Here is a 21,828-nt window from a genome sequence, read left to right as displayed (position 1 = left end):
TCTATCTAATAGATCCCGATTTTTAAATGTAAATGTGGAATCTTCTTTGCACACTAAGGTTACATATGGACCAATTCTAATTACATTTCCTTGCTTTCCTTATTAGAATGCATTGCATACACTTTCACTGTAATGCAGTTTAATCTTCACTTTATTTATCCTTGAAGCCTGATGAACAGCAACAATTAGTTAAACTGCTGGAATGTCATAAAGACATAAAAGCTGGGATGACCACTAGTTTACTGCTTCTAAATTTAGATAAAACTGATGATTACACTATAGGCCATACAATTAGAAACATCCCGTCTCAGAGTGTTGCTGAAAAAATGGACATTTATCACTTCTAGGCTGGACAATTGTAATTTGTTATTATCAAGTCTAAAACCTCCCTAAAGAGCCTTCAGTTGATCAAGAATGCTGTAGCAACAGTGCTAATAGGCACTAGAAACAGAAACCATATTTATCCTATATGAGCTTCTCTTCACTGGCTCTGTTAAATCCAGAATCCAATTTGAAATCCTTCTCCTTACATACAAGGTCTTGACTCATCAGGCCCCATCTTATCTTAAAGACCTCATAGCACCATATTGTCCCTCTATTGCAGCACAACTAAGGGAGGATTCAGGGTCACCTGGTCCAGCCCTAACTATGTGCTTTAGCAAAAAGGAAAGTTTTAAGCCTAATCTTAAAAGTAGAGATAGTGTCTGTCTCCCGAATCCAAACTGGAAGCTAGTTCCACAGAAGAGGAGCCTGAAAACTGAAGGCTCTGCCTCCCATTCTACTTTTAAATACTCTAGGAACAACAAGTAAGCCTGCAGTGCGAGAGTGAAGTGCTCTAATAGGGTGATATGGTACTACAAGGTCATTAAGATAAGATGGGGCCTGATTATTTAATACCTTGTTTGTGAGGAGCAGGATTTGGAATTAAATTCTGGATTTAACAGGAAGCCAATGAAGGGAAGCCAATACTGGAGAAACATGCTCTCTCTTTCTACTTCCTGTCAGTACTCTTGCTACAGCATTTTGGATTAACTGAAGGCTTTTAACCATTAGTTATTTTTAAACTATGCACTGAATCATTAGTTTATTTTTAAAATATGACTCTCTTCCACTCTCTTCCACAACTGGTCACAGCATGTGGCTGCCCCTCCCTGGGCCTGGTTCTGCCAGAGCCTGGTTCTGCCTGGAGTTTCTTTCTGTTTCACCTTGTGGTGACTGTTGTGATTTGGCACTATTTAAATTTTAAAAAAAAATTAAAATATCATTATGAACACATGAGTTAATAGTTGGCAAGCAAATTTTATAATATAATGATAAGCTACATTTAAGGGTATTAGTAATTTTCTTAATCATTAGAAAGCCAGCTGGTTGAATTGATATATCTGTGTAGGTATAGAGATGTCTAAGAGAGAGAGCAGTGGATTTTTTTAATCATGGGATGCCTGAGGAATGGAGAAGTGTACAAATTTTCAATAACAATGTGTAAGGACTATCAGGAGGGGCAAAAACACATGTGACAGTGATACACAACATGTATGAGCACACCAAAACAGTGGTATATAATAGATAGGTCTTAAGAAACTATACAAACAATGAGTGCAAAACTGCATATGTTTATATGACCTGAATGATATAACAGTGGGTCATTTCACAGTGTTCATCAGAGTGACAGCCTGGGGAATAAACTGTTTCTGTGGTAGCTGGTTTTGGCAAACAACACTGTAGCGCCTGCCTGAAGGCAGCAGTTGAAAGAGTTTGTCTGGGAGTGTCCTGCTTCGTGGCTGAGTGGAACCAGACACACAGGACAGACTGGATGATGGCTGTGTAGACAAAATAATTGTAGTTGTATTGTAATTGGCGACTATTCCCATTTTATAATGCACTAGGTTTTTCTTGAATATACTATCTTTTGTATGTAAAATTAAATTGTTAAAAAAAGGATGTTGAATTAAAAGATGTTGTCTCATACAAGTTATTTAAATCAAATTGAATTACAAAACTGCAGATAATTCAGTCAGTCCCATATTAACTTATCCCTGTTTAGAATGTGCCAATTGGGAAGAACAGTCACCTCAAGGTGCTTTATACTTAAGGTTCCTTAAGATCCTACATTTTTTGAGAAAACCCCAACAATCCAATAACATACTATGAGCAAGCATATTTCAACAATCACAAGGACGAATTCCCTTTCAGCAGGAAAGCAGAACCAGCAGAACCAGCAGAGCCAGTGGAACCAGCAGAGCCAGCTCAGGGAGGTGCAGCCATCTGCTGCAACCGATTGGCAAGAAAAACCATGAGTAACAATAAATGTTCATGTTTTTATAGATGCTTGCTTGGTAAAAACATTAAAATTTTATGTGTTTAAAAAGCAAATGCTTCCATATTGTTTTCTAACTATAAAGAATGTTTATGTTCAATAAAGTTGCAGTTACAGTGCCCTTTTTAATAGGGGACTTGAACAGCATTAAGAGCTTAAAAAAGGAGGAATGTTTTAAGTTTGTTAAAATGTTTCACCTCTCATAATGTTTCTTCAGTTCAGCTATGAACTGAATAGCGAAGCTTTCATAAAACCAATGCAGTACAGGGTGGGCCATTTATATGGATACACTGTAATAAAATGGGAATGGTTGGTGATATTAAAGTCCTGTTTGTGGCACATTAGTATATGTGAGGGGGCAAACTCCTCAAGATGGGTGGTGGCCATTTAGAAGTCGGCCATCTTGGATACAACTTTTGTTTTTTCAATAGGAAGAGGGCCATGTGACACATCAAACTTATTGGTAATGTCACAAGAAAAACAATGGTGTGCTTGGTTTCAACGTAACTTTATTCTTTCATGAGTTATTTACAAGTTTCTGACCACTTATAAAATGTGTTCAATGTGCTGCCCATTGTGTTGCATTGTCAATGCAACCCTCTTCTCCCACTCTTCACACACTGATAGCAACACCGCAGGAGAAATGCCAGCACAGGCATCCAGTATCCATAGTTTCAGGTGCTGCACATCTCGTATCTTCACACCATAGACAATTGCCTTCAGATGACCCCAAAGATAAAAGTCTAAGGGGGTCAGATCGGGAGACCAATCCACTTTCCAGGAAACTGTTCATCTAGGAAAGCTCGGACCTGGCACCCATAATGTGGTGGTGCACCATCTTGCTGGAAAAACTCAGGGAACGTGCCAGCTTCAGTGCATAAAGCGGGAAACACATCATCATGTAGCAATTTCAGATATCTAGTGGCCTTGAGGTTTCCATTGATGAAGAATGGACCCACTATCGTTGTACCCCATATACCACACCAAACCGCTCATTTTTGTTGTTCCAACAGTCTTGGAGGGATCCATCCAATGTGGGTTAGTGTCAGACCAATAGCGGTGGTTTTGTTTGTTAACTTCACCATTCACATAAAAGTTTGCCTGATCACTGAACGAAATCTTCTGCGTGAACTGAGGGCCCTGTTCCAATTTGTTTTGTCCATTCTGCAAATTCTGTGCGCCGATCTGGGTCATCCTCGTTGAGATGCTGCAGTAGCTGGAGTTTGTAAGGGTGCCATTTGTGAGTAGCTAATATCCGCCGAAGGGATGTTCGACTAATGCCACTCTCCAGTGACATGCGGCGAGTGCTACGCTGTGGGCTCTTGCTGAATGAAGCTAGGACAGCCACTGATGTTTCTTCATTAGTGACAGTTTTCTTGCGTCCACATTTTGGCAAATCCAACACTGAACCAGTTTCACGAAACTTAGCACGCAGTTTGCTAACTGTAGCATGGGAGATGGGTGGTCTTGTAGGGTGTCTTGCATTGAAATGACCCGGTTACTGCGTTCACCAGATATCAACACAATTTCGATCCGCTCCTCACGTGTTAACCTCTTCGACATGTCAATGGCTGTGAACAAAGATAAATTTGTAAATAACTCATGAAAGAATAAAGTTACATTGAAACTAAACACCATTGTTTTTCTTGTGACATTACCAATAAGTTTGATGTGTCACATGGCCCTCTTCCTACTGAAAAAACAAAAGTTGTATCCAAAATGGCCAACTTCTAAATGGCCACCACCCATCTTGAGGAGTTTGCCCCCTCACATATACTAATGTGCCACAAACAGGACTTTAATATCACCAACCATTCCCATTTTATTACGGTGTATATGTATGTATCCATATAAATGGCCCACCCTGTAGAATGCATTTGCCCGTTCCGGGTTTAGCTTGCAGTTATTTATACTTTACATTTAAAATGAACCTTTGCTTTCTCGGTATTGTTTCAAACGCATTTTCTCTTGCTGTTGGTTCTCTTATAGCTTACATTATGGATTATAAGTATGTCATTTTCCAACTTTTACGAATGCTTGATTGAAAACAAGGACTGCTATGAGTTATCAATAAGCAACGTCAGTCTTAATTCCACGGTGTCATTGACTTCCGATTTTCTCCTGTTAAATTAAAAGCATAAAAAGCGCATTAACGTATGGAATTGTACTTTTAATTTGTTTTTATTCAAAATAAAGTAACCTAAAACATACCCCTGGCATATATACACCAGTTATTAATTCTTTAAATCTTTAGAGGTAACAGCTTAATTATTATATACATTTATTTTGAGGGTAAAATATTTTAACATCCGGTATACGTCTTGTGACTTCCGCATAGCTTGACAGAGGTGGACGTAAGCGCCGTGCTGGTTGTTCCAGACCGTTCAGCTCAGTTGCTGTTTCTGCAAGCCAGGGACCTAGCATATAGCTCGTCGTTGCTAGCAGCCGTTACGTTTCTTTCGAAGAAGAAACCCCAAGTAGCAAACAAAATCTTCGAAGAACCGTGTCCGCAATAAAATGAGGATGCGGATACATTTTAGTTTTGCGCTTGTTTGTTTGTTAGCCCTATATATCCGTTCATTCTCGGCGTTCTATCTTCCGGGTTTAGCCCCAGTGAGTTTTTGTGATGAAGAATCCAAAGCTGGTGAAGACTGCCAGGTATGGTTGATTCCTACGACTCAAATTGTTATGTAACGTAGTAAATGTGATGATGAATTGGTATTTAGCGTTTTCTATATCAGTCTCCTAATCTTACCTACTCATGCTAGTTGGACAGCCCTCTCCTAGGCCTCGGCTATTGCCTGGAACAGGAGCGTAGGCAAATATTCTGGCGCATTGTTAATTGTTTTTTTTTTTATTTGCGCTGACTGCTAGTGCCAACTAAATAAAATTCTTTCTGACTGGAATTACTGTTTTTACCAGTCTAGCATGAGACTTAGCACAATCGGGCTGGTTCAATTACTGAATGATAACCTGACGATGTCCAGTTGCGATGAAATAAAAGCCGTTATACACCTGAATTACAGGAAGTACCTGAACGTTTGACCCTCTTAGTCAGAGGGGGCTGGTGGCTCTGTTATGCATTTACAGGCATTTTACAAGCGCAATTTCGGGCAACTAGTGTGTTAAGGAAGGGTGAGTGTAAATCAATACATACATGTACATAGAACGCCTTCAACTTGTAGTTTTGTTAGAATAACAGTGCCAATATCCATAGGGATTACAAGGCTTCGGGTATTACTGAATGGAAAAACTTTATAGACGATTGACGTCCTCCAGTAGAGTCCAGATTCTTTTACAATCAATAATAAGTGGCTTTTAACCTGTTCTGACACCCAGTATTGGTCCAACACATTACATTAAGACAGTTTTTTTTCCTCCCACAAATGCTTTGTCATGTACCACAAATTGGTACATATTTATTAAAAACCATGCATGTATTAACTGCCTAACTATTCAGCACTCATAACAAGGACTTTGGTTGTTTTTTGCTCACAAATTGGCTTGTAAGGCAGCTTTGTTAAATTTAAATAAAGAAAAGGAATTAAAGAAGGGTGGCTATGGATTCCCCAGCTCCTCTACTCTGCATATCAGAGTATCCTTGGTCTAGAAACTGGACTCTGAGTTCTCCTTGATGCATCAGTTGGTGTGTGTGGCATAGGCATAGATTAAGTGCGTATGGTGCATGTGTATGATTGGATAAATGAGACTTGTTATAGAAAGCGCTTTGAGTGCTCAAATTCAGTAGAAAGGTGCTATAGAATTACCAATCCACAAGTGTTTCTTTCTTTTTTTTAACAGACAGATATTCAGCTGTTTGTCAATCGCCTAGACTCAGTGGAATCAGTTCTGCCTTATGAGTATGACGTGTAAGTAGCATTTAATGTTTTTTTTTCTCTTAATTGCATTTGACTGGCCTTTTTTGTCTCATTGTGATCCTTTCTATGTGTGTGACAATCTGAAACTTCGTTAAAGGTTTGACTTTTGCAAAGATGTCAAAGAATTAAGGCCTTCTGAGAACCTTGGACAGGTACTGTTTGGTGAACGAATTGAGTCTTCACCATACAAGGTGGGTGTTATCAGGAACAGTGTGAATTAACTCTTGTTTGTTTACTATATCCTGTTGATGTAACATGACCCTGATCTTCTTTTTTTTCTCCCCAGTTTAAATTTAATCAAGGTTTTAAATGCAAGCTGGTGTGCTCCACAAAAACCTACAAGCAAGGAAATAAGGATGATATAGCTAAACTGGACTTTATTAAAATGGGAATGCAGCTGAACTATCAGCACCACTGGTTAGTAGTAGTACCACACTGTAGTACCACGCTTTCTTTTTTGTGTATGCTTTGTGTTTTGCAGTACTTGCTTGTACAATGGATGAAAATGTTAATAAACTGTATGCATCAAGGTTGAAGTTAACCCCATTTTTTTCTTCTTTTTTCTTTCTTTCTTCTTTTTTCTTTTACAGGATCATTGACAACATGCCAGTTACTTGGTGCTATGATGTGGAAGATGGTCAGAAGTACTGCAATCCAGGTTTCCCCATTGGCTGCCTTGTTGCAGGAGATGGCAGGGCTAAGGATGCATGTGTGATCAATGTGAGTTTCTGGCTTTAAATAATTGTGATGTGGATACAGAACATATCACTGGACAAAAACAAGAAGGAATGTAAATTATGGTTATTATCAGTAAAGGAATGTAAGCAAAGGTGTGACAGAACATTTATAATGTAACACACACAACACCCAGTCTATCTTACCTTCTGTCAATCAGCCACTTCATTGATTTGAGCTTCACTCAGACTTACTGGCAACACGAATGGGCGGTAAGGTGCTCATTTTGACAGCAAGTGTTGATTTAGTTTTAGTCACAGACTTTTGACTAAAAATTTATTTTGTTTTTGTCATTCTTTTAGTTTGAGTCTAGTTTTAGTTGGTTAAATATCATAAGATTATAATAGACTAAATCTAAAATTTATTCATTTGGCTAAATAATAAAGTTTAAAAGTTTGTGTTTTTACTGGTGAGTTGCACCACATGGTTTACAAAATGTCTTGTTTTCCTTGACATTGAATGCAACATGTGTCCATATATCTACTCTTCTCCCAAGTGTTGCCATTTTGTTGCATTTTCATGAGAAACATTGAGCAGTTGTAGCAGTTGAGTAGTTGTACTACTACTATTTTGTTTTTGTGTCAATACATTTCAACATAGTTTTTGTCCTTGTGCATTAGTTTTTATTTAGTTATTGTGTTGTTTTAATCAGGAAACAAAAAAAAAGCCGCTGACAAAAGACAAAAGGGACTCAGATGCTGTTCTGGTTGACTGAATATTTAAGTAAGAAAAGACTTGTTTCACTCAGCACTTATCAGAGAAGTTGTCTTGACCTTTATTCACCTTCCACAAAAGAAGACTAACCAGCTCTGTTTGATTAGCAGGACTTGTAACAGAGAGAAAGAATGACATCCTATGAGTATTAGGTTAGGTATTGTTATTTGGCACCAGTTTACATGTCAAAGTATCCTTAGGCAAGATACTGAACCCTAAGTTGCTTGCGTCCATTGGAGTGTGTATGTGTGTAAATTAGTGCTGTCAGGGTTAATCTTGTTAAAATGACATTAATGCGGCAAATCTCCGTTAGCAAGTTACCGCGGATCACTCCAGGGTTCGTATGGGTGCTTGAAATACTTGAATTCTAATGTTGTCTTTTCAAGGTTTGAAAAGTGCTTGAATTTCAGATGTGGTGCTTAAAAGTACTTGAAAGTGTAACTGTACTTTTAAGCACCACAAACAACTATCTGATTGAATAGTTTTCTTATCAGATAGAGAAATGAAATGAGTCGCAAAATGTAAAAGCAAAATTTCCCCGCCTGGGCTGCCTTGCGCCTCTGTCTGTTTCAACGTGTAACCCCGCCCCTCCCTCGGCCAGTCGGGGATGAGTGCGCTAACATACTGTAGGTTGCTGTTTTAATGTGTTTGATGGAAAACGACAAGAGCGGAGTTTGCGCTCTCCAGTCGCATGATAGGTGAGTCCTATCAAACTCGCTGGAGAAATGATTTAAATATACTGAGTGTGATGCAGTATGGCAGCACTATTATATAAAATGCTGTGAACTTAGCTAACATTACTTAGCAGTGATATTAGTTAATTTACTCGAATGAAAGCTTTAAACATTAGCCTGATACATAACTAGCCAACTTAAGGCTTTCTGATTAACCCTCTGGGGTTGACGGACCCAGAGTCTCCATTTCAACTTGGGTCAAACATGCGGACTTCAAACTATATACCAGTTTTTAAATTGTGTTGATAGGCCACGTAAAACCGATGTTTTTTGTTTTTAATAAAACAGTGGCGTTTACTCTGGGAAGAAACGGTAAAAACTGTGTTTTCTAAGGAGAGCGCAAGCAAACACGCTTTGCTTGTGAGTGAGAAAAGAAAAAACACTCCTATTGGTGGAAAAATGTACCATGTCGACCAATCAAAAAAATTATATGGCAACATGTGGCATCTGGTTGTTTGGGAAGAGGGGGAAGTTTTAGGAGTGAGCGAAAGAGAGAGAGCGAGAGAGTTTTGATACATGAGAAATTTGTGACGTTTACAGTGTTTGGAGTCTCAAGTTAGTGTGTTGTCTTGTGTAGTTAGTGTGTAGTGTAGTCATTGTTTTGTGTGTCAGTTCTACTAGTGAATTTCACAGTTGCTGCAAAAAAGCCACCAAAGGCAGATTGCAGTGTAAACGCTGAGTGACACACCTGCTGTCAGACCTGCAGGTTTATCCCTGTGCTGTTCTCATCTGTGTTATAGTGACACAAACTTTTTTTGGAGCTGCATAAATAATTTTTGTGCCTTCTTATTTGATGCAGAACAACTGATTGTTCTGTAAATAGTTTTAAATGGTTATATAAAAAACGTCTGAGCCTTGGCTGCATTTTTAGGTAAATAGTACCATATAACTTTGTTGTTTGCAAAACTTGTGCGTATTTTTAAAAATGTACAATTTCTATTTGCATTTCAAGTTATGAAAATCATTCGTTAAACATGTGTGTGGTTTTTACAGTCAAAAATATCACTTTCTACTTGTATTTTAAATTTTGTCTGAATTTATATAAATTGTGCTGATGCAGTTTGTCAAAATGAGAAAATAACAGATTGGCAAGATAAACAGTTTTTAAAGGTGAAATATAGAGGCCAAATCAAAAGTAGTCAAAAACGGCCAATTATACCCTGGACACCAGCTTTTTTGAGTATTTGAAATAATGGTAAAATGAGGGACCGATCCATATGGTCACAAAGAATAGCCACTTGTTTCTGTGCTACCAAAGTTCCCCGGCTTTCATTCAAAATGTGTTTATCGTCAGCACCTACACATTAAACTACTTAAACATTATAAATGTCTTCAAGCTCACACTGAGGCCTGTGGGGCACAATCAGCCACTGAGACAGTACACACATTTATATGTGTATTTGCATACGAATATTTCATACTTTAAGGCTGCCTGTTTATTTAAGGGAGATACAAAATACATTGGGATTGTACATAATAATATCACAGATGATAAATTCAATAGATTTTAAGTAGATGCTTGTGCATTCTTAAAGTCTTATGTTGAATTGAACTATGATGTGCTGGAAAAGCTTGAAAAGGGACCTTGAAGGTTTATAAAAAGTGCTTGAATTTGACCCTGAAAAAGGTGTATGAACCCTGTCACTCCGTGCGTTCGTCTTTGTAATTGTTAATTTAAGAAAATTACATTTATATTTAATATTAATAAAAATAATTAATTTGATACATTTGCAGTTATGATCATAATCATATTTATAATCCTATTTATTTCAGTCTGAGTTCAACAAGAAGAACACATTTTACGTCTTCAATCATGTGGACATCAAGATCAAGTACCACAGCGGCAAACAAGAGGGATGGACAGGAGCTCGACTGGTTGCTGCAACTCTGGAGCCAAAGAGGTAAAGCTGCGTTTGTAGTAGATGTGATAGCACCGAATTTTGAGCTAGTCTACATTGACGTTGCAGCTGAATGACAACAAAACCAACCACACTATGTCATGAATGACATTCAGTATTAATCTGACATGATGCTGTTTTGTTTTGTACACAACAGTATCAAACATACAGATGAGAAAAACCTAAATTGTGATGGAGGCAACCCAATGGAGGTCCCTGCAGAGTTTAATGGTGATGTGTCAATTATTTACACCTACGCTGTGACATTTGAGGTAGGCCTCCTAACTTTAATACTGATTACATGTAACTAATATATACAGATTTCTTTGCAACTATGAGTGGGGGAAAAAAAGAAAACTAAAATTGTGATTTAATTTCCCCCCAACAGGAAGACAATACTATCAAATGGGCATCTAGGTGGGACTACATCCTGGTCTCCATGCCTCACACCAACATCCAGTGGTTTAGGTCTGAAGATGTGTTTTACATTGTTTACCCAAAAATATTTCTCTCAGACTCTCCTGCTCGTGATGCCTGTTTGCTAACGTGGGGTATATCTTGTTGTTTTTCCAGTATCATGAACTCCTTGGTCATTGTGCTGTTCCTGTCTGGAATGGTTGCCATGATCATGCTGAGAACTCTGCACAAGGACATTGCCAGATACAACCAGGTGGACCAGGTAAAGACACTAAAGTCTCTGTCTTATTGGTGCAGCATATATGTGAGCTGCAGTTGTTAGTATTAACCTCAAAGAGACCAGATGTTATTTTATTAGGTAATTTAACTATAATCAGTTCTTGTTTTAAAGTAAAAAGTAAACTATATTAAGTGAGAATGAAACTTTAGCAATATCAATGAAAACTTTGTCTTTCTAAGGCAACAGCCTGCTCTAAGGAGCAGCTTTGTTTCTATCTTGGTGTCTGTGCGCTGTTGTGTATATTCTACTCCACAATTTTATTAGCATTTATAAGGTTACTTAATGGTTGTGGTTCTAGTTCATAATGAAATATTTACATTTTATCTAAAACATTTAAGTGACGAGCATTAGACTCTGAAATCTTATGGCTAGTAGTAACACGGTGCCTACAAATCATCTTCATCAAAGTTATATGGCTAATAATTAATTCTGAAATGTAAGCTACCACTCAGTCTAATAAGATAAATCCAGAATTATAAATATTTTGTTACATTTCACAGGGAGACTTGATAAAGGTTCCATCGACCAAGGAAAAATCTACTCTATATGTAAGCTTGTCGAGATCTGTTTTAAACAAAACATTTAGGGTGCTGGGTGTGTGTCATTGCAGAAACATTCGACCAAAATATAAAATGTGGTGTGGGAACTGTACGTTAAAACTTCTATAAAATGCAGGTTTAAAGAAATAGGCAAATAATTTAGAATTTACTGCGCTTTTTTTCCTTCTACACCTCATTTTAAAGCTTTTGGTAAAAACCTTCTTAATCTTTACCTCTTTCACTTTTTTTTTCAGTATTTAGTAGTTGGTAAATCTTAAGCTTTTTATCATTTAAGTTCATTTAAATGAAGTATCAAATACCTAATTAATTGTATATTTTTGCATATTGACCTTCCCAGGAGGATGCACAGGAGGAATCTGGTTGGAAGCAGGTGCATGGGGATGTTTTCCGTCCCCCTAGGAAAGGGATGTTGCTGTCTGTTTTCCTTGGACAGGGAACGCAGATCTTCATCATGACTTTCATTACTCTCTGTAAGGACTATTTCACATTTCACCCTAAATATCCTTAACAAAGACCCCATCAACATATATTTACCTTTAAGCATCCAGCAATAATAATCATAACAAAGACTCTGTCAAGCCAAAGTTGGATTGTAGAGTCTAAAGTAATGGGGCAGCTGATAGAAGTGAAGTTTTCTGATACTTTTGCATTTCAATTACAATTGTGATTCTATGTATGGATGACTGCACTGATGAATGTTTGTTTACTGTAGTCCTCGCCTGTCTGGGTTTCCTGTCACCGGCCAACAGAGGGGCTCTCATGACTTGTGCAGTGGTACTCTGGGTTCTCCTGGGTACACCTGCTGGTTATGTGTCAGCACGTCTTTACAAAAGTAAGAGTCCAGTGATGACTTTCAATCATTAGAGTCCATATATACAGGATAACAAAACTTTGTGATTCTTACCATGAAATTCTCATTCTTTTTTCTTTTCTTTTCAGCTTTCGGAGGTGAAAAGTGGAAGACAAACGTATTGCTAACTGCACTCTTGTGCCCAGGGTATGTTTACTCTTATTTGTTTATCTGCTACTCATTAGTCTCAGTCGCACTTCAGCTCTGTCCTTGAGTGTTGCGGTTAATCTCCTTTTATTTACCTTGTGAACTGCTATTATTCCTCTCATGTGTATCTTTGTCCACTTCCCCTCCCTAGAATTGTATTTGCAGACTTCTTCTTGATGAATCTGATCCTATGGGGGGAGGGCTCCTCAGCTGCAATCCCCTTTGGTACTCTGGTTGCCATTTTGGCCCTGTGGTTTGGAATCTCTGTACCCCTCACCTTTGTTGGTGCCTACTTTGGATTCAAGAAACCAGTGAGTTAACCTGCTTAATTATTCTTATGCAATCAGTTAAAACTGATTGGTAACTAAATGTGTCAATTTGCTTCTGTGCAGGCAATTGAGCAACCAGTGCGAACAAACCAAATCCCCCGTCAAATACCTGAGCAGTCCTTCTTCACCAAACCCATCCCTGGTATAGTGATGGGTGGCATCCTCCCCTTTGGCTGCATCTTCATTCAGCTTTTCTTCATTCTCAACAGCATTTGGTACAAAAACAGGAATTCTCTCTCCGGATTTTGCTTTTGTGCCACAATTTTCCATATATTCATTAATATGTTGTGTTTGTTTCAGGTCTCATCAGATGTACTACATGTTTGGATTCCTGTTCCTGGTTTTCATCATTCTGCTCATCACCTGCTCTGAGGCAACAATTCTGCTCTGCTACTTCCACCTTTGTGCTGAGGTACCTGAATTTTGTGTGTCCCCCAGGTTCTGGCTTTAGTTGACGTGTCATTATTACATTATTACTGAATTCTAACAAGTCATTCTTTGTCCTATGTGTTAAGGACTACCACTGGTGGTGGCGATCCTTCCTGACCAGCGGCTTTACAGCAGTCTATCTGTTTATCTATGCTGTACACTACTTCTTCTCAAAGCTGCAAATCATTGGAATGGCCAGTACTATACTCTACTTTGGATACACGATGATTATGGTCCTGATCTTCTTCCTCTTCACAGGTGTGGTCTTTACTTTTCAAAAATGAGCTCTTTTAGGAGCTACTGTTAGTATCTAGTTACCTTGGCATATAGATGATTTTAAAATAAAGGGCTCGCATAATGCTCCAAATACTATGGCCACTGAAGGGGAAAACAGTTGTGTTTACAATGTTTAACTGAGACTTGAAAAACGAACACAATGTCTTTACTTGGTTCATTAGATTCCTCTATGTCAGTGGGTTAATTACTTTAAGCACTTGCACCCTGTTAAAATGCTTTAGCTTAACTTGCAGAAATACAGCCTTTTGTCATGTCCAAATTGTCAGGAAAAACTACTACTGGCTGTAAAAGGCTGATAGGATATTGTTGTCATTTTCCCGGGTGGACAGTGTGGACACATGAATTTGTGAAGAGGATAACTCAGCTAGATGACATGGGATTTTATAATTCTATGGGTGCATCGACAATAAATCTTGGACTAATTTAAGTCTCAGTAACCTCAATACAAAGTCTTATCACACTGCAGCTTGTAGTCAGGACTTAATTACAGAGAGAGTTTAGATACTGCTGCACATATGTTAATTGCACTGAACATCCTTTTTCTAAAAAAAAAAAGCTTATCTGATCTTTATTTCTGACGAATGAAAAAGCTCTGAGAGCTAATCGCACGTCTTTGGTGGAAAGAGGTGTGTCATTTATACATGCGAAGTTCAATGTTTGTTCTCTGGGTCAGAGATTACAATTTGCATCAGTCACCTGTAAAAGGAGGATTCAACATCCTGTTCATATAATATTTATTCCAGGCAGCTGTACTACTACTGTGCAACCTTTGTTTACTTGTCATATATTGAGTGTCGGCTTCTTTCCTTTTATTGTTACTGGCTGTAGAGAAGCACAGTGTTAAATCCTGTTAAATAACAGTTATTTGCAATGGCCCAATCAGAATAATTTTATTTTTAGTCTCTCTGAAGTGTAATGAAAATCAGAGACTGGGAGGAGTCCCTCTTGGTCAGATCTAGTTTTGCAGATTTATTTGGGTCAGTTTTTGTCTCTATGGTTTTCCAGTTTGACAAGATGGAGCCCACTTTTCTCAGGGGGTTTCTTTTATTTTTGTTCTTTTGTTATGCAGATCAAGACCACATTCATGCATTGTCATGGATTGTGATACATTTGTCCACACTCACTGACCTTCTTTGTTAATATAGTTTTCTCTACTCTGGGCTTGTCTAGTTCTATTTAGGGTTTACACAATTTATGTACCGAACCCATGATCACACTGCTAAGATAAATAGAACATTTTTAAGACTTCACATAAAGATTGACGTATGTTGATATAGTAGTAAGTCTTTGATGTCATCAAATTTTCTTGCGCTTTAACTGAAATCAAAGTAAGAGTGTGTGTAGAAAGAGGAACATATTAAATACTAGATAACCAGGAAATACACGCCTAGTCTGTTGGCTGCCTAAAGATATCCGGCTCGCCATGTGTCGAATGATGACATAGTTTTCTGGTGTTATACTGTCAGTCGGTCAGATAAAAGTAAGACTGCAGCTTTGCTTGTCACTGCAACACTGTTTGACAATGTTTTAAGGCAGAGCTGTAAGTCCCAAGGGGATAAGATGTCAAGATTATCACCAAGAAGTAATCCAAGGATTCAAGGGGAAAAACAGTTTCCCTCCTTACTTCCAGTTTTGATCCAAATAATGCTAATCCCTACTATATCCCTTTTTAAAAACTTTTTATTTTCTTGTCTGGCTTTCACCTCATCCCAACTTTGATCTCTGCTTAATTCGGGATTGGACTGCGTGGCCCTCATTGAGTAGTCAGATAGGACTTTTATACCCAGTTGATGTGGGATTTTTACCAGTCTGCCTTATCAGCATTTCAGAGCTCATGCAAATATGCTCTTTCGTTGACAAAATTAAGCACTGATGCTGGTTTTGCATTGGAAATTGCAGACCCAATACTGAAAATCTCTTATTTTCTACCTTTTAGTGGATGAAATTTGTTGGGCAGTGACACCAACTGGCTGTCTTGTATGCATTTTTGCATTTGCTAAAATCTTCTAAAAATATTGTTGTCTTTCACTGACTTTGTATTTTATTCATGATGAATGATGCAAGAATTGTAGTTATAGAGGCGGGTAACTATTTATTATTTATTATATTTAAGTTACTATTACAATTGCACCATTGTCTACAGATGGTCTCTGTATAACACTTTGTTCATTCTAACCTGTCTTTTATTCTCAGGTACAATTGGCTTCTTCGCCTGCTTCTGGTTTGTAAATAAGATCTACAGCGTGGTCAAAGTGGACTGACTGAAGAACTCTGTGAAAGGACTAACTCCTAGATGCGACAGCACTGGCCTCCCCAATGCTGGTTTTGTGACAAAGGCCTGAGGTCTGATTCGACCTGAACTGAAAAACCATCACTTATCATAGAAAACCCCCCTGATGAGCAGAGCCCGTCCTCTTTTTGTGCTTTAAACCTCTGTTGCTATTTTCTTTTTAAAAATATATATAATTTCGCATTTACTGTTGACTTGTAATAATTTGAATGGCGCCTTGAAAATCAGCCTGGGTTCCAATGATCTAGCTGTCATAGTGAGCAATGTGTGTGTGGGAATGTTTTTACTTTAATTTTCTAAGGAAGGTAAAATGTTATGTATTTATCTGTTCTATTCCCTTACGGCTAAAATTCATTTTTTTTTTCTTTACCTGTACTTTAATGATTAAAAAAATGTGTGTACATATACTGTATAGAGAGTGAGGGAGAGAATGCAAGTTAAAGATTGTCACCATTATGGAACCTTCTTTGGGAGTTATATTTTTCTTTTCTTTCTTTTCTCTGGTTTGTTTTAAAAGTAAAAATATCAGCCTGTATTGTAGTTTAGAAATTATATAAAACACTCACAGTGCTATGATACATGTTCATCTTCTTGGAGTTTGAGTTTGTATAAATCAGAGGGTACTCTTGGTTACGACGCACATCTGTATCATAGAGCTATGTGCTGCAGTGTGTTGCATATTAGGCTCCCGATTTGTTTCTCAACAGTAGACATGGTCACCTAGTTAATCATAAAGTAGTCCATGACTTTACTGGTCAGGTGCATTATGCACTTTCGAGATGTACCTCTTTAGATTTTAATAGGTGGTTTGCTGAACTGTTAACTACATAAAAACACTGCTGCTTTTTGCTTCAAGCAGTGTGGCACCATCACCCAAGGTGATAACATTTTACAAATAAACGCAGTGAATTCCAAACCAAGGTCATGCTTTTCTCTTTTAGCCTTTAGAACACCTAAAACAATTCCTACCACAAACAGTGTTTCTTACTATTTGTGTATTGATATAAGTCTAGTAATATTTATCGTTCAGCTGATTCGTTTTCTTGGCTGGAGCAAAATCAAAAGGCAAAATAATGTGCTTGGGGGAACGCTGTAAAAGAGATAATTATTGATGCAGTGCAATGTGCTACTCTTAGCCCTGCCCTAGCTCCTCAGTCACAGATAGTGATTGAATATTTTATAAAAAAAAATCTAATCATAAATTTCTTATTTTAAAACAAAATATTGTGCAAAACATGTAACCTCAAATTGTGAAACATGTACTTAAGTAAGGGTTTAAAAATTGAACACTTCTTAAGTCCAACAAGGTTTGTAGATTTAGTCTTAAATTCTGTTATTAACCCACTCAAAAGTCAGCAGATTATAAAGAGATCCAGGAAGGAATGCAAATAGCTCAATGTGCTTTTTAAGATCCTTCTCAAACCTAAAGCCAGCCTGATACTCAAGCATTTTTTGGTATGTTGCATGTAAAGTCATGCTTTTGTACGCATTACATATAATGTACTTTTATTAAACAACAGACAATGTTTGATGTTAAATAATGAAAATGAAAATATTACAAAAGCACAATAGAAATCACAAAAATATGCACTTTTCAAAGGCTATTAAACATTTTATCTTATATTTTAGTATACTTAAACACACACTGTCCTTTACAGAGCCTCTAACAAACTCGTTACCCAAGTTTGATTGTCAACTTTTAATACTGTAGTTTGAATTTGCTCAGTAACCTGTTAAATAGTTCAAGGTGAAGTACATTACAGATCTCAGAAACTACGACAGTCTAGTGATAAGAATACACCAGGAGCACATTGTGCCAAATCTTTTTTTTCTTTTCATTTTCTGAGAAGGTACCTAGAAACTTGGCACTAGACACTTAAATAAATGCACATAATATGGTGATGGATCATAGCAAACTTCTAACTTAATGATTTACCTTTCTCTGAGAGGAGTCGTGGCAAGCATCCGTGGCTTTAGGCACACAGTTTCTTTTCCTTTAGAAATACTTTATCATGAGGTATCATCACAAGTCTACAAGTGCTCAATGGAATATAAGAAATCTGTTAAAGATCTTGCAACATGCATGTTTTTATCACACAAAAATACTCGCCCCTTTCCCCACGCCAACATTTGAAAGGCATCAAACACCGAGTCCAAATATTAAGTGGTATGAAATAAAAGGAAAATTTCCACATCAGTTACGCTGTAGATAAAAGAAACAAAGGACTAAGACAAACGTGAATGTGTGGCCATCCCATGAGAGAAAGGGAATCACCAACACTTGTAAGCTCTCACTGACAGGCACAATAAATCACTTTTCTAATTGTTTTTTCAAAAGGCGCTTTGCGACTAAGAGCAGTCACTGTGATAGGGACTTTAACACATATTCTCCCACCCGAGGTTCAAGGTGGGATCTATTCCTTTTTTTTCCTACAAGCAATACCCTGAGTTGGAAAATTACAAGCAAAATTTGCTTGCAGACAAGGTCCGCTATCCTGCACCTCCAGCAGGACACAAAAAGTTTAAAGGAGACAATTGTGTGGATACAGCAGATTTACACGCCATCAGAGACATCTGATAATTAGAGTGGTCCGAACATAAGAGCAACTTCCTATTTTACACGTGCAGATTGAGAATAATTTGAATTTAGACTGATTTAAATGCCCATTTTAAATAACAGTAGTGAGTTCACTCTCGCAAGCATTATTATGTTTGCAAGAATGATGGATTGCACAAACTTTAACAGCTGCACACAGTCTTTATGTGGCACATGTGGTAACGCTTAAAAATGCATTTACATATGAAACACAATAACTCTTTCCTACAATTTGTTCTTTTACACATTAACACAACAACTACTGTGCCTAGGTTTTTCCCAGTAGCAATAACTTAACAGAGATTTTAACAAAGTGGTAAAATATCATATGTTGGTGATAAATGATGATACTTCTGTTTGTAATTCCAGCGACCTGCTGAGAACTATGAACATGCTGCATGACAGCGTCCTAAAGTAAGAGCAACTATGGTCTGTCTGATGCATGGCAGTTTATGTGCTTTGTTTGCTGTTGACTGTAAGTTCCTTCTCAGAGCTGATACTGGTAGAGGTGGTCTCCTTACGACTGTCTCTCGACTTCCTCTCAAAAGTGGGAGAGGACGATGTTGTGCACTCTTCCCATGTCCGCAGGGGGACGATTCGAGCAGCCAAGCTGGGCAGGTGAGGGTGAGCGGTGGAGCGTCCCTCAGTCGTAGTGAAGCAGCTTTCCACAGCAGAGCTCTGGTTGGGACGGCCCTGCTTGCAGAACAACCCACAGAGTAAAGCCAGAAATTCCTTTCTTACACTACGGTGCATGTAGCCATAAATATAAGGATGTAGGCAGCACTGTAAAAAGAAGAGTACAAGGGCAAGGGAGGATAACCATGAGGGTATAGCTGCTCTGGTGAACATAGATATAGTATTCAGAATGGTGTAAGGACCCATGCTGAAGATGTATGAAGCCATGATCACAAAAACCACACGGGCTGCCTTGCAGTGGTAGTGAAAACGCCTGTGTCTAACTCGAACTGGGTATCTTCTGGCTGAGTAAGGTCCCTCCGGTGAACTGGGCTGCTGGGGCTGGCATCGCTGCTGTGGGCTGCTAGGTGCCTGGAAGTCCTGCGGGCAGGGTTGAGAGTAGGACTGTGTCTGTATGGGGTGTACAAGAGCGTTCTGCCTCCGGGCTGCCCTGAAAACCATCCAGTAACATCCGAGCATGATGAGCACAGGAAGCCAGAAAGAAAAGGTAGACACCACAGCAGAGTAGGACAGACTAGAAGACCACACCACTGAGCAGATATTGTGATGTTGGTCAAAGTCTATGGTCCCCCAGCCATAGAGAGGAGGTGTGCTCTGCAGGAAACTGAGCACCCAGGTGCAGATGATCAGGTTGGTGCCCAAGTGAGGGGTCATGCGAGTGGGATAAGAAAGAGGGTGAATAATTGCCAGGTAGCGATCCACAGACACAACTATAATGGTGTTAACCCCTGCAAATGCAAACAAGTGCATGAGCACCACCAGGGCCTGGCACAGCCGAGCATCCAGAGGCCACACACTTGGCATGGTAGCTGCAATAGCAAAGGGCATGACTAATATAGTCTGAAGTAGGTCTGCCAGGAGGAGGTTGAGGACAAAGCGGTTGGCCACATGAAGGAGCTGAGGCTTCCTTTGGAACACCAGCAGAACAATCACATTCCCAAACAAAGACACGCAGACAATCAGAGATATGAGCACCATCTTCACCACACTGTTAACAATGGAGGACCAGACCGGGCCCTGATTGGAGCTGGTGAAACCAAGCTGCCCAGGAACATCAGTGACATTTGTGCCCACATCAGGCTGCTGAGAACTTGACATTGTTCATGTGACGCCCAGCAGAGTGTTAACATAAAGTCAGGTTAGTCCCATCCTAAACAGGAGAGAAAAGCAGCTGTGGGGTGCTTTGATCTTTAGGGAGTGAGAACAATAAGCTGCTGTAGCAGGTAGTCTTAGTCAGTGATTTTCAGGTGCACACTGTCCTGAAATACATTTCATCTAACGTGACATATCATCCATAACATGTGAAAATAGTCCAGAAGACTCATCCACGAGTAGCTGGAAATGGTCAGCACTGATTTGCTTTTCATCATGATCAGTGATTAATCCCTCAACATTTCACCCATCGAACAGGCCATATTCCTCTTGCAGCGCACATCTGCAGAATGAAAAACAGAAGGGAAAAAAAGAGATAAATGCCACCGTTCAAACCCTTTGCATCGACGGCGAATTGTCCGGGTAGTGGCAAATATCGCGTTCTGCTAATCTGGAATTGATGTCTAATAACGTGAAATGATCAGTGATGCGATATTTTTGCTCGAGGATGCTCACTCCCCTGCGATCGGTCTTCATCGCTTTGCTCCCATTTCAGCCTGAGCTCCAGTCAATGGCAGCGAGCTTTCACGGCTCAGCTAACATACGCTGCGTGTCTTCACCCAGCGGGGGTCTCTCATCCAGACGAGCATATCTTTCCGTTGCTGCTCTTTTCGGATTTCATGGCAGATCAAACATTTATTATGTTATCAGCTTTGATTCTTCCTCAACAGTCTTAGGCTACTTACGGTCGAGTCCTGTCTCCGAGGTGTCAGAAAATACAAGGACACCTGCACAGAAATCTCCCCCCCCCCGCTGGAGCCTGTCACCGACCCCCTCCCATCCGTTTTCCCTCTTTTGTTATGAGGGTGCAAATGCGTTTCAGCATTCCCGTGCAACAGTTTTTAATACATGGTAGAATCGCAAATATTATCCTAGTTAAAAAAAAAAAAACAAGTCTTCAGGATGTAAATGCACCCCCTCCGAAATGAAAAAAAAAAATCAAATAAAAAAAACAAAAACAAGAATAACTCGTGTATTTGTTGCTTTGTTCTGTTGCAAAAACTGGTTAATGAAAAATATGAATGGTGTAGTTACACGTTATCAAGGTCTCAGTCAGTCCTTCAGATCTCCTAGGTAACAAGTGATTCAATCAGATGGCTGCTTGTGTGAGCTTCACATGATAGGATAGCTGTCCGAGGAGATAACAGAATAGGACCTCCGCTGCGGGCATTCCTCCAGAGCATTTGGAATTATACTTTTCAAGGGTGTCCATATTTTAACACTCTAGCTATGGCCTGTGGTGAAATACACACTAGGTAGGCTACACACTGTAATTCAGATTCATATTTTGTACCGTCTTTTGGTAATTACAGTGCTGAGTATGGCACTAGCTTACTTGTTATGCTTTTTGATTATATTACATTCTGCCCCATGACAGCTGTAATAGTCTCCAGCTTCCTGCAACCCTGAATTGGACAAGTGGAAGAAAATGGATGTCTGGCTGGCTGGATACATTGCAGTAAACTGAAGCATTGGCTGGCCCAGTCTGCATGGATAAGCAGACGTGAG

General features: G+C 38.9%; 2 protein-coding genes across 3 annotated transcripts; one reads left to right on the top strand and one right to left on the bottom strand.

Annotated features, from left to right (window-relative positions):
* The first annotated feature begins 4,661 nt into the window (after nt 1–4,661).
* Nucleotides 4,662–16,791, top strand: tm9sf5 (transmembrane 9 superfamily protein member 5). 2 transcript variants are annotated; one of them, XM_026145071.2, is made up of 18 exons: nt 4,662–4,975; nt 6,119–6,186; nt 6,293–6,386; nt 6,482–6,612; nt 6,786–6,915; nt 10,152–10,279; nt 10,434–10,548; nt 10,665–10,744; nt 10,850–10,955; nt 11,474–11,521; nt 11,871–12,003; nt 12,246–12,365; nt 12,473–12,530; nt 12,682–12,841; nt 12,923–13,074; nt 13,160–13,271; nt 13,375–13,546; nt 15,779–16,791. In XM_026145071.2, exons 1-18 carry the CDS (start codon nt 4,835–4,837, stop codon nt 15,844–15,846), a joined length of 2,016 nt encoding a protein of 671 aa, XP_026000856.1. In that variant the 5' UTR covers nt 4,662–4,834; the 3' UTR covers nt 15,847–16,791. The 2 variants fall into 2 exon arrangements, with proteins under 2 accessions (XP_026000856.1, XP_026000862.1); XM_026145077.2 differs by lacking the exon at nt 11,474–11,521.
* A 573-nt stretch (nt 16,792–17,364) lies between these two features.
* gpr101 (G protein-coupled receptor 101) lies at nt 17,365–20,404 on the bottom strand. The gene has a single exon (XM_026145088.2). The coding sequence runs from the start codon at nt 20,263–20,265 to the stop codon at nt 18,922–18,924; it is 1,344 nt and encodes a 447-aa protein (XP_026000873.1). The 5' UTR covers nt 20,266–20,404; the 3' UTR covers nt 17,365–18,921.
* Between the last annotated feature and the right edge of the window lie 1,424 nt (nt 20,405–21,828).

Source organism: Astatotilapia calliptera, chromosome 2 (genome assembly GCF_964374335.1).
Source record: "Astatotilapia calliptera chromosome 2, fAstCal68.1, whole genome shotgun sequence".
In the NCBI taxonomy this organism is placed as follows: domain Eukaryota; kingdom Metazoa; phylum Chordata; class Actinopteri; order Cichliformes; family Cichlidae; genus Astatotilapia; species Astatotilapia calliptera.
This window is presented reverse-complemented; position numbering and strand designations above follow the sequence as displayed.

Bases quoted from the DNA above. Each gene is read 5' to 3' on its own strand.
- gpr101 (XM_026145088.2), bottom strand. From the start codon at position 20,265: ATGTCAAGTTCTCAGCAGCCTGATGTGGGCACAAATGTCACTGATGTT.
- tm9sf5 (XM_026145071.2), top strand. From the start codon at position 4,835: ATGAGGATGCGGATACATTTTAGTTTTGCGCTTGTTTGTTTGTTAGCC. The intron at 4,976-6,118 runs GTATGGTTGATT...TTTTTTTAACAG, and splicing joins AAGCTGGTGAAGACTGCCAG to ACAGATATTCAGCTGTTTGT. The intron at 11,522-11,870 runs GTAAGCTTGTCG...TGACCTTCCCAG, and splicing joins AGGAAAAATCTACTCTATAT to GAGGATGCACAGGAGGAATC.